Source organism: Lithobates pipiens, unplaced genomic scaffold, assembly GCF_037356315.1.
Source record: "Lithobates pipiens isolate NorthernLeopardFrog02 unplaced genomic scaffold, aLitPip1_a1.2 Scaffold_16, whole genome shotgun sequence".
NCBI classification, from domain to species: Eukaryota; Metazoa; Chordata; class Amphibia; order Anura; family Ranidae; genus Lithobates; species Lithobates pipiens.
In genome coordinates this window covers 623,925,764-623,938,039 of record NW_027507748.1, presented here as the reverse complement: position 1 = coordinate 623,938,039, position 12,276 = coordinate 623,925,764, and the positions used below count along the sequence as shown (strand labels likewise).

Here is a 12,276-nt window from a genome sequence, read left to right as displayed (position 1 = left end):
GCCTATTTGTTATTTAATTACCATTTCCCCATGCTCTGTGTATGATCTCAAGCCTGTGAAAAGTGTGCACAGGGCCAATATATCTTTTGCTTTTCCTGTGCTTTGATATACCTTTCAGGTGGCTATATTGTATCTTTCTTCACATGTTCCTTCTCGTGTTCTGCTCTACAAGCAGTCCAAGCACTAATGGGTAAAGAAGTTATCTGCAGGAATGCTGTTGATTTGCTTTACAACCTAATATTGAAATTTAAGTATTGAATGGCACTCGTGCCAGCTTTAACTATGTCTAGTGTTCCAGTGGTTAGACTTGTTTCTCTGCCCCCTCCCACTTGGCAAAAACAACATATTGCTTCCTCACATGTAGACTTAAAAATCCTTTGTTCTTCTCAGAATCTGATGGGAAGAGGGCCACAATTATTTGTCTTTATACTTGCCATGCCGTTTAGAAATGATTAAGAATTCTCGAGTCCACGTTGCTCTGTAGCAAAATCACGGTTAAAACGCATATGCATTTTTGCTGTGATTTTTACTGCGATTGTGTTTCAGATGAGTTTGCTGTGCATTTTTGGTTTGCCTGCACCTGTGAAAAATGTATACCTGACTCAAATGCTATGTTTTTTTTTACCTGCAATTGCCTTAAATTTTAATGGGAGGCTGTGTGTGTGTGTGTGTGTGTGTGTGTGTGTGTGTGTGTTTTTTTTTTTTTTTTATTTTTTTTTTTTTTTTTTAAACCGCACCAAAGATGCAGCATGCAGGACTTTTCAAAACGCACTGCACCTGTAACGCACTGGTGTGGAAATGAAAAGTCCCATAGGATTTGAAGGGAAACCTTTTTCCTGCATTTTTCTTGCAAGGAAAAATGCAGGAAAAACGCATTGGTGTGGAAGGGCCGTTAAAAAAAAAATCCATAATTCGGCACTCACAAAATTAAAATATTAGGTTCTGATGGAACTAGACTTGAAGTCGCTGCTTTTTCTCTCCTGTTACAAAGTGGATGTAAACACTAACTGGATGATATTTTAGTTTACTATGCATTGTGTATAGAATGTGTCACAAAATGTTGTTTTCATCTTTTTTCCTCATTCTTTTTTGTACCCCTGTGCTAATTTTTCTCCTCTTCAGCCTCTTCTACATGAACTCAGCTGCACTCCAGCAGCAACTCCAGCATTGGCTGCACATCATTGCTCTAGATGGGGGTTTTTGATCATTGCAACGGTGGACCGCACCTATGTGTATTAGCACAGCTGCTTGAAGTCTCTGTGATCACTGCATTAGACAGGGTGACAATGCAAATGTACAATTGTCTCCATTACAGTAAGTGCCTGTTAGTACGGGTCACCAATTATTGGTGTAATATAAGCTGCATAATTACAAGAACAGAAAACAACTTTCAAATTTACATTAACCCATTAAAGCCTATATGAGATTTTAGTGATTGGGTTTAGATCTACCTTAAGAAGCACACAAGAGACCTGCAATGACTTATTTCTGCCCTACACTAAAGAACCACAGTGCTAAGTGTGACTTAGTTGTTTTTTTTTTTTTTTTCTCCCAGCCCAACCAAAAACTGGGTTTTATTACTGTCATATTACAAGAAATTGGGCTTTTTAAGAGATTGCAAAGTTAAACAAGATTTCTGAACCTTACAACAAGCTATAATTTTATTAAAGCTGCATAGTTTTATCCATAAGGCTCAGTTCACACTGGTTGCAATGCCAAACATTGCATGTGGTTCGCACTGCAGATCACATGCGATGTCTGTGCAATTCAAATTCAGCCATACAAACTCTATTGCTGAATTTGCATCTCATTCAGGACCCTCCTTTTTTTTTTTTTTTTTTTTTTTTTCACCCATGCGATCCTATTCCATTCTGAATTCACAGTTCGCACTGCGATCTGCGAAACCAATCTGGGGGTGTCATTAACTTTGTATTAACACTCCCAGTGGTTCGCATAGGGCAGTGTGAACTGCCTGCTAGACAGGTGTGATGCAGGATCCCGCACTGCATTTGCAGGGTTTCCCGTATCGCACCAGTGTGAACCGAGCCTAAAAAGTGGCTTTTTCTTTTAGTTTTGAGTGCATCACCTGATTTTTATTTTTAAACAGCGGTACTAGACCTGAAAGTGGTTGTAAAGGCTGAAGTGTTTTTTATTTATTTTTTTAAAAAAAAATTTATAACCATTCTTCATTCTATGCATTAAGGTAATAAAAAATCTTTGCCGGATCTGACGTGTCGCTTGTGCAGGGCTGACCCAGGCTCGTTTTACCAACTCATATGGAGCTGCCCTCATGTTCAGACATATTGGATGCAGGTTGTCCATTTCCTCCATGATAATGTGGGATCCTATGTGGTGCTGGACCCTAAGTTATATATTTTGGGGCTACTGCCAGAAACATTTATTTCTAGCACGTAAAGTGATAGCTCAGAGATGGATGCAAAACATGCCCCCCCACACTACAGTTATGGGGGAAAAAAAGCAGTTAATGACACCCTGCCATCCAAGAAACTGATCTACGCACACAGGGGATCTACACAAATATTCCAAGATCCGGGACAGATGGTTGGAGGACGGAATAACCTATGTTCATACCCAGTGCAATGTTCCCCTGCACCTATGACACACATTGTTTATAGGTTGGATTAAATTGCCAACTGATTCACTGCACCTGCGTATATGTGTTTGCACACCCTGTAACATTTTTGCATATTTAATTCTGCTGTCATAATACCGTAACCGAGCTTCTATGGCTATATGTACCCAAATGGCTTGTAAAATGTGCTTCATATCAATAAAGTTGGTTTTTTTTCCAAGTAAAAAAAAAAAAAAAAAGGTAATAAAGATCTTCAGTGTGCAATTCCTCGGCTGCTAGCAGGGTTAAAAGCACCCTGCTAGCGGCAGAAAAGCACCGCTAAAACTAGCAGCACTTTACCGCTAACACTGCTCTAATGTGCCTTCAGCTTTAACGCTGTATGTGAGCTTCTTTTTCACCGTACTGTCTTTAAAATGTAATATAATGCCAAAACAGAGTAGACCAGCACACTTCAGATTCCTAACTCTACATTCCCTGAATGCTGTTTGGGGTAGTTCACACCACATGCATCTTTCAGTGTTTGTTTTTTTTTTTTTTTATTATTCTTTATCTAAAACTCATAGAAAGTAGGTTACGTGGTTTTCAATGGCATAGTTCACACTAGTGCTTGCAGTTCCAGATCGTTCTAGTTCCAGTAAAAGAAGTAGACCATGCTGCATTTTTCCTGCACAGAACTGTACTGGAATGCAGTAAAATGCTTAAAAAAAAAAAAAAAAAAAATGCACCAGACCCCAGTACAGTGGGGAGGAAAAAAAAAAAAAAGCTCCTAAAAAAAAAAAAAAAAAAAAAGAAAAGAAAATGCACCAGCATGGATCTGGAGGATTTTTTTGTGGTGTGAACTAGCCATTCATCCCCATATCCCCCAGGAGGTAAAGCATAATGGGCTACTCGGCATCGCATAGTAGCCCATTATGTGTCACTTACCTGACACAGGAGCCAGCGATGTCACCGCTGTCCCTTGTAGCACAAAGCATCCATCTTCTTCCGGGTATCGCTGCGCCAGAGCAGCGATGAAGTCACTCCCGTGCATGTGCCGTAGAGAGCGGTGGCTGTCTTTTTGCAAATATCTCCTAAACTGTAGGTTTAGGAGATATTGCTTGGACCTACAGGTAAGCCTTAATCTAGGTTTACCTGTAGGCCAAAGTGGTCTGTAAGGGTTTACAACCACTTTAAACCTAGTATAAGGCATTGCAGAATGCTACAATGCATGTGAACCCCATGCCGCTTCTGGGCTCCTGAATATGCTACAATGTGGTTGGCTCCACAGTGATGTCAGACTCCTGATTGCCAGTAGTTGATTGTGAGCTGTTGGTTATAGTTCGGTCAAAGCTCTGTTGGTGCTGATGGAGCACACCCCAGAACAACACAGCAGTAACACGGAACTAAACCTATTGTTTTTTTTTTTTTTTTTTTTTTTACACGACGCAAGCAGGCATTTCTTTATTGCAGAAGAGAAGTGCGATGTCTCTTCTACATAAACAAATGCCTGCTTGTAGTCTTTTATTGGATATACACTGAGCTGCACATGCACAGCTCTAGGTCATTCCCGCCACGTTCTGGCTGTGCTGGAATGACTGACTCCTGTGCGTATGTATGGAATGAAGTCATTTCCCCACCAGCCAATCAAGAGGCCAAAAAAAATGGCACTCAGAAGTGGCTTAGGTGAAGAGGACAGTGACTAGCAAGGGATGTAATCACTGGTGGGAGTTTAGCTTCAGTTTAAGGCCCACCTCCTGCGCTGCTGCCTATATGTGTAAGGCTATTAAAAAGGGGCCAAGAGAAGGCAAATTAAGCTTTTTGATTCCAGCTGTAAACCAAATCAAGACATGCGTAGCCATGCATGGAGTAAAAAACATGAATGCACAACTTGCATGGATAAATGTAGCGTGAACTGACCCTTAGGCTGCATGTAGTCCAGTGCGTCTTTTTCTGCATCAGAAACCCATATAATGTAGATTATATGGTTTCCAATAGTATAGTTCACACCACTGCGGTCAGTTCCAGGACATTTTAGAACAAAAAAAGTTTTTATAAAAGGTGAAGGGATCTTTTCACTGTTTCTTGCATGTACAGCAGCCCATTCAAATACAAACAACATTACTTGCACAAGTGCATAGTTGTCAACATTGTAAAAAAAAAAAATTATAGGGACACTTTTTTTTTTTTTTTGTAGGCAAAGTCTTATTAGGGTGTGGGGCATTCATTTTTAGACGTGGTATAGAGGGGAAAGCAAAATGTGGCATGCTCAGAACATTTTGGCAAAACGGGGGCATGTCTCAAAGGGGGTGTGGTCCGCATATGAGATGAAAGAGGGATGGAGGGACAGCAGGCCCAGATCCTACACCACAGTTTAACAATTGGCAGATAAAGATACTCCAAACACCTGGTGTTAGCACTTCATTCATCCCAGCACCATGATTGTTATGGTGTCAGGATAATTGAAACGCATTATTTCTATTTTTACACTGTAATATAAAATGTAATTGTTAAATTCACCATATTGCTGAATCAGTGGGAGCTCTGAGGGTGTCACTTGCCACGTCACCTGCCACCAGGAATTCCCCCTTGCATTGGGTGTCCCCAGCTAGTGAAGTTCCCCTTGCATTAGATAGCAATGCCACTGCTGGTGAATGGCATCTGTGCCATTACAGAGACCAGCTCATGGAGGCTGAAGGTAAGAACCAAGAAGTGTATCTGGGGTTCCACCTCCATCCTCGTCACAATAGGTGGTCTTCTGTAAAATGGCAGCTAGCAGAGACAATTCAGCCCCAGAGGTGGACCTCTAGCAGGCAAATTTATTTTATTTTATTTTTTTTTAATCTGGAATACTGCGATTTCCTGAGGCATTTCTCCAGAAACTGTAAGACTGGGACAAAGGTCTAAATCCTGGGTATGTCCCGAGAAATTTGGGACAGTTGGCAACTGTGCAATTGCGAACACTAGACTATAGGCTGGTACATGGGGAATCGCACAGGAAGGCGCTGCGTGTTCCTGTGTGACTGACCCGCAGGTCAGTTCAGTGCGATTTGAGCTTATTCATTATGAATGGCTTATAATCGCACTGCACCAAAAGTAGACCATGCACTACTTTTGAAAACTTGCAACTGCATTGTACGGTACTTCTGTAATATGCGATCTGGTGCAGGCAAAAGCCGCATACCTCCCAACTTTTTGAGATGGGAATGAGGGACACCTGTTGGCAAATGTACAGTGGTGTGAAAAAGTGTTTGCCCCCTTCCTCTTTTCCTGTTCCTTTGCATGTTTGTCACACTTAAGTGTTTCGGAACATCAAACCAATTTAAACAATAGTCAAGGACAACACAAGTAAACACAAAATGCAGTTTGTAAATGAAGGTGTTTATTATTAAAGGTGAAAAAAAATCCAAACCATCATGGCCCTGTGTGAAAAAGTGATTGCCCCCTAAACCTAATAACTGGTTGGGCCACCCTTAGCAGCAACAACTGCAACCAAGCGTTTGCGATAACGTGCAATGAGGCTTTTACAGCGTCCTGGAGGAATTTTGGCCCACTCATCTTTGCAGAATTGTCCTAATTCAGTTACATTAGAGGGTTTTCGAGCATGAACGGCCTTTTTAAGGTCATACCACAACATCTCAATAGGATTCAGGTCAGGACTTTGGCTAGGCCACTCCAAAGTCTTCATTTTGTTTTTCTTCAGCCATTCGGTGGTGGACTTGCTGGTGTGTTTAGGATCATTGTCCTGCTGCAGAACCCAAGTTCGTTTCAGCTTGAGTACACGAACAGATGGTCGGACATTCTCCTTCAAGATCTCTTGGTAGACAGCAGAATTCGTAGTTCCTTTTATCACGGCAAGTCTTCCAGGTCCTGAAGCAGCAAAACAGCCCCAGACCATCACACTACCACCACCATATTTTACTGTTGGTATAATGTTCTTTTTATGAAATGCAGTGTTCCTTCTACGCCAGATATACTTGGACACACACCTTCCAAAGAGTTCCACTTTTGTCTCATCGGTCCACAGAATGTTGTCCCAAAAGTCTTGGGGATCATCAAGATGTGTTGTGGAGAAATTGAGACGAGCTTTGATGTTCTTTTTGCTCAGCAGTGGTTTTCTCCTTGGAACTCTGCCATGCAGGCCATTTTTGCCCAGTCTTTTCCTGATGGTGGAGGCATGAACGCTGACCTTAACTGAGGCAAGTGAGGCCTGCAGTTCCTTGGACGTTGTTGTGGGGTCTTTTGTGACCTCTTGGATGAGTCGTCGCTGCGCTCTTGGGGTAATTTTGGGCGGCCGGCCACTCCTGGGAAGGTTCACCACTGTTCCATGTCTTCGCCATTTGTGGATAATGGCTCTCACTGTGGTTCGCTGGATTCCCAAAGCTTTGGAAATGGCTTTATAACCCTTTCCAGACTGATAGATCTCAATTACTTTCTTTCTCAATTGTTCCTGAATTTCTTTGGGTCTCGGCATGATGTGTAGCTTTTAAGGATCTTCTGGTGGACCTTACTGTGTCAAGCAGCTCCTATTTAAGTGATGACTTTATTGTGAACAGGTGTGGCAATAATCAGGCCTGGGTGTGGCTAGAGAAATTGAACTCAGGTGTGGACAACCACAGTTATAGTATGTTTTAACAAGGGGGGCAATCACTTTTTCACACAGGGCCATGATGGTTTGGATTTTTTTTCACCTTTAATAATAAACACCTTCATTTACAAATTGCATTTTGTGTTTACTTGTGTTGTCCTTGACTATTGTTTAAATTGGTTTGATGTTCCGAAACACTTAAGTGTGACAAACATGCAAAGGAACAGGAAATGAGGAAGGGGGCAAACACTTTTTCACACCACTGTATGTAGGCATGGGTCACGCCCACTTGAAAGAGAATTGTACAAAAAAACATTAAACCTACAAGTGATTTTTTTTTTTTTTTATCACTACTATTTCTTTACTTTGGCTTAGGAAATTTACAAATGCAGCAATTTAGATCTTGGATGAAAGATTTAGCTCTGGGAAACACTTTTTGAAAGATAAAAATTTTCTTTTTTTTTTTTTTTTTTTATATATACACTGAGCAAAATTCTAAATGCCAACCCTTTTGTGTGGCCCTATCTATCATGAGCTGAACTCAGATCTATGAATTTTTCATTTCATTTTCATGTACACAAAAGGCCTATTTCTCTCACATATTGTTCACAAATTTGCTTTGACAATACAAGGCAGGGTTTTTTCCCTTTTAATAACTTTATTGAAAGGTCACAAAATGACACTCCACTCAAGTCTTGGCCCTAGACATTTCCAGTGCTCTTTGCAAATAGTGTTTATCCTGACCTACGGTGTGGACGTGTGACCTCCTATACATCCCAGTGGTTGGGAGCCGACTAGGGAAGGTGTGATCAGTGTCCAGCAGGCGGCGCTGTAGTAGGGGGTCTGTGGTGTCGGGGAAATTGTTGATGTAGATGGGAGCGGTGTATATGAGAGGTGATGTCCGCTCCTCTCCATCCCCCGGCACGTCCCTGCTCTCCCCGCCCCGTCCTCTCCTCCTCCTCCTCTACTATCATAATAGAGGAAGCGGGCGGGGGACGCCATGGCTGAACGGCTCATCAGCTCCTTCGGGAACCTGAGCCTGGACGGGCCGCCTCGGCCCCGCTATAGACAGCGACCACCCGCCCCACAGCGCCCCCCTCCGTCCAGGTTCAGCAAGCACATCTACCTCCTGAGGGGGCTGCCGGGCTCCGGGAAGAGCAGTCTGGCCAGGTACGGGGGGCGGCCTTGTTCCCTCATCCTTCTGTCTCCGCACACAGTGAGGGGCACTCCGGGGCGGATTTACTAAAGGCTTATAGACTGCGCTTGTTGCTCCAGAGCTTCCTACATGAACTTCTATCATCCAATCATGTGCAAGAAAAAATCATTTTTTATTTTCATTCCCCTTGCATGTGATTGGCTGTGCTTTTGCAAAGTGAAGCTTCTCCTCATGTACTAAGCTGCGGAGTCCCATTGTAATCAGTGGCAGTAATCAAATCGCTCAGGGGCGCTACCCCCTAATCCATGCGTCTGTCCCCCTAACCTCCACATAGGGGCACCGCCACCCTAACCCATGCCTCCACCCCCTAACCTCCACGTAGAGGCACCGCCCCCCCTAATTCGTGCCTCCACCCCCCTAACCTCCATGTAGGGGCACCGCCCCCTAACCCGTGCCTCCACCCCCCTAACCTCCATGTAGGGGCACCGCCCCCCTAACCCGTGCCTCCACCCCCCCTAATTCGTGCCTCTACCCCCTAACCTCCATGTAGGGGCACCACCCCCCTAATCCATGCCTCCACCCCCCTAACCTCCATGTAGGGGCACCAGCCCCCTAACCTCCACGTAGAGGAACGCCCCCCTAATCCGTGCCTCCACCCCCCTAACCTCCACGTAGAGGCACCGCCCCCTAATCCGTGCCACCACCCCCCTAACCTCCACGTAGAGGCACCGCCCCCCTAATCCGTGCCACCACCCCCTAACCTCCACGTAGAGGCACCGCCCCCCTAATTCGTGCCTCCACCCCCCTAACCTCCATGTAGGGGCACCACCCCCCTAATCCGTGCCTCCACCCCCCCTAACCTCCATGTAGGGGCACCGCCCCCCTAACCCGTGCCTCCACCCCCCCTAATTCGTGCCTCTACCCCCTAACCTCCATGTAGGGGCACCACCCCCCTAATCCGTGCCTCCACCCCCCTAACCTCCATGTAGGGGCACCAGCCCCCTAACCTCCACGTAGAGGCACGCCCCCCTAATCCGTGCCTCCACCCCCCTAACCTCCACGTAGAGGCACCGCCCCCCTAATCCGTGCCACCACCCCCCTAACCTCCACGTAGAGGCACCGCCCCCCTAATTCGTGCCTCCACCCCCCTAACCTCCATGTAGGGGCACCACCCCCCTAATCCGTGCCTCCACCCCCCCCTAACCTCCAGGTAGGGGCACCACCCCCCTAATCCGTGCCTCCACCCCCCTAACCTCCATGTAGGGGCACCACCCCCCTAACCTCCACGTAGAGGCACGCCCCCCTAATCCGTGCCTCCACCCCCCTAACCTCCACGTAGAGGCACCGCCCCCCTAATCCGTGCCGCCACCCCCCTAACCTCCACGTAGAGGCACCACCCCCCTAATTCGTGCCTCCACCCCCCTAACCTCCATGTAGGGGCACCACCCCCCTAATCCGTGCCTCCACCCCCCTAACCTCCATGTAGGGGCAACACCCCCCTAACCTCCACGTAGAGGCACGCCCCCTAATCCGTGCCTCCACCCCCCTAACCTCCACGTAGAGGCACCGCCCCCCTAATCCGTGCCTCCACCCCCCTAACCTCCACGTAGAGGCACCGCCCCCCTAATCCGTGCCTCCACCCCCCTAACCTCCATGTAGGGGCAACACCCCCCTAACCTCCATGTAGGGGCACCACCCCCCTAACCTCCATGTAGGGGCACCACCCCCCTAATCCGTGCCTCCACCCCCTTAACCTCCGTGTAGGGGCACCACCCCCTAATCCATGCCTCCACCCCCCTAACCTCCATGTAGGGGCACCACCCCCCTAACCTCCATGTAGGGGCAACACCCCCCTAATCCGTGCCTCCACTCCGTGTAGGGGCACCACCCCCTAATCCATGCCTCCACCCCCCTAACCTCCATGTAGGGGCAACACCCCCTAATCCGTGCCTCCACCCCCCCTAACCTCCGCGTAGGGGCACCACCCTCCTAATCCATGCCTCCACCCCCCTTACCTTCATGTAGGGGAACCCTCCCCAATCCATGCCTCCGCCCCCCTTACCTCCATGTAGGGGAACCCTCCCCAATCCATGCCTCCGCCCCCCTTACCTCCATGTAGGGGAACCCTCCCCCTAATCCATGCCTCCACCCCCCCTAACCTCTGCGTAGGGGCATCACCCCCCTAATCAGTCCCTTCACCCCCCTAACCTCCATGTAGGGGCACCCTCCCCCTAATCCATGCCTCCGCCTCCCTAACCTCCATGTAGGGGCACCCTCCCCCTAATCCATGCCTCTGTCCCCCTAACCTCCATGTAGGGGCATCACCCCCTAACCTCAGTGTAAGGGCGCGACCCCCTAATCCTTGCCTCTGTCCCCCTAACCTCCATGTAAGGACACAAACCCCTAATCCATATATCTGTCCCCCTAACCTCCGTGTAGGAGCACCACCCCCCTAATCCATGCCTCCACCCCCCCCCCAACCTCCGCGTAGGGGCATCACCCCCCTAATCCATGCCTCCGTCCCCCTAATCCATGTGTCCCCCCCTAACCTCTATGCAGGTGCACCAATCCCCTAATCCATGTGTCTGTCCCCCTAACCTCCATGCTGGGTGCATGGATTTTAATGTTTTATTTTTAGAAGCACATGATTAGAGCCTGAGGCTCCAATTGGCTTTAAAAAAGGGTGGGCTTGTAGCACAGGCCCCTGAGCTCATCCAGTTGTGTGACAATAGCGAATTAATATTCGCTTAAGTCTTTGTGATTTTCCTTCCGGCCAATCAGGAAGCAGGTCCCGAGACCCGATTGGCCAGGGATTTTTAGGACTCCCGGCCAATCGGGTCTCAGGAACCACTTTCTGTTTGGCCAGGAGGAGAAGCGTCGTCTTGTTCGGCTGGGAGGAGAAACCCCATCTCTTCCCTCAGCTGGAGTGGGGAGCAGCAGCCCTACATCCTCGTCATCTCCTAAGGCAGTGATGGCGAACCTTGGCACTCCAGATGTTTTGGAACTACAATTCCCAGGATACTCATCTACACTGCAGAGTGCATGAGCATCATGGGAAATGTAGTTCCAAAACATCTGGGGTGCCAAGGTTCGCCATCACTGTCCTAAGGTAAGGCCATCTTCCTGCCCATCTCCCGTGGGAGTGTGGGGGCATCAGTGCGTGGGAGGGGGGAGGTTTGTTTGCCACCCCCCCACCCCACAGCTTAAAAGAGAAGTATGTTTTTTTTTTTTTCTTTCTAATCATACCTAGATGGATGCAGAATCGGTCCCCCGCCAGGGCTCTAAGGCTGAGAACTGAGTGATCGAACACCACTGATAGCTCGGTTCTCACAGCTCGCTGAGCAGAGAGCTTGGTACTATCAGTCACTGGCTCTCTGCTGTGCAGCCCCTCCCTCACTAGAAAGCTGGGCTGTGGAGGGGACGAGAGCAGATGGCTCAGGCTATCAGCGGCTCACAGTGCTGGTCCAGGCCTGTTTCCTGAGCCTAGACCGGCTCTGTGACATCAGCTGACAGCAGGCTTCAGCCCTCTGCTTGAAATGGGTCACAGGAGTGCAGAACGATCTACACTTCTGTGATCCACAGAAGTACAACCAAACAAGCTTTGGCTGTACTTCTCCATTACAGACATTCTGTGAATAAAGCCTTAGGCTGGCCATACATTATCCAATTTTCTTATTCAATTTTCTTTTAGGTTTACTAAAATCATATAATATGAGGTCAGACGTAAGCACCTCCAATGTGTATGCAGCAAGGCAGGACCTTGTACTACGTAGGTGAAGGTAAATCTAAAGGAAACTGAATTAGAAAATTGTATAGGGGCAGACTCCACCTGCGGAGTGCAGGATCTGTCCGTTGATTCCTGCTGAGCAGGCGGATGATGGGTCTCTGTCTGCTCCTCTGATGCAGAGTGGACATAGACACAGCCCCTCTCTGTGGGCGGTCCGATGTAAACGAAGCGCTTGT

At 47.3% G+C, this 12,276-nt stretch overlaps 1 protein-coding gene across 1 annotated transcript in view; it reads left to right on the top strand.

Moving 5' to 3' along the window:
• Positions 1-8,108: 8,108 nt before the first annotated feature.
• The window catches only part of N4BP2L1 (NEDD4 binding protein 2 like 1), a 28,968-nt gene continuing 24,800 nt past the window's right edge, over positions 8,109-12,276 (top strand). Inside the window, exon 1 of the mRNA XM_077484111.1 lies at positions 8,109-8,327. Within this exon, the coding sequence (XP_077340237.1) occupies positions 8,158-8,327 (170 nt within the window). The 5' untranslated portion in view covers positions 8,109-8,157. The remainder of the gene's footprint in view (positions 8,328-12,276) is intronic.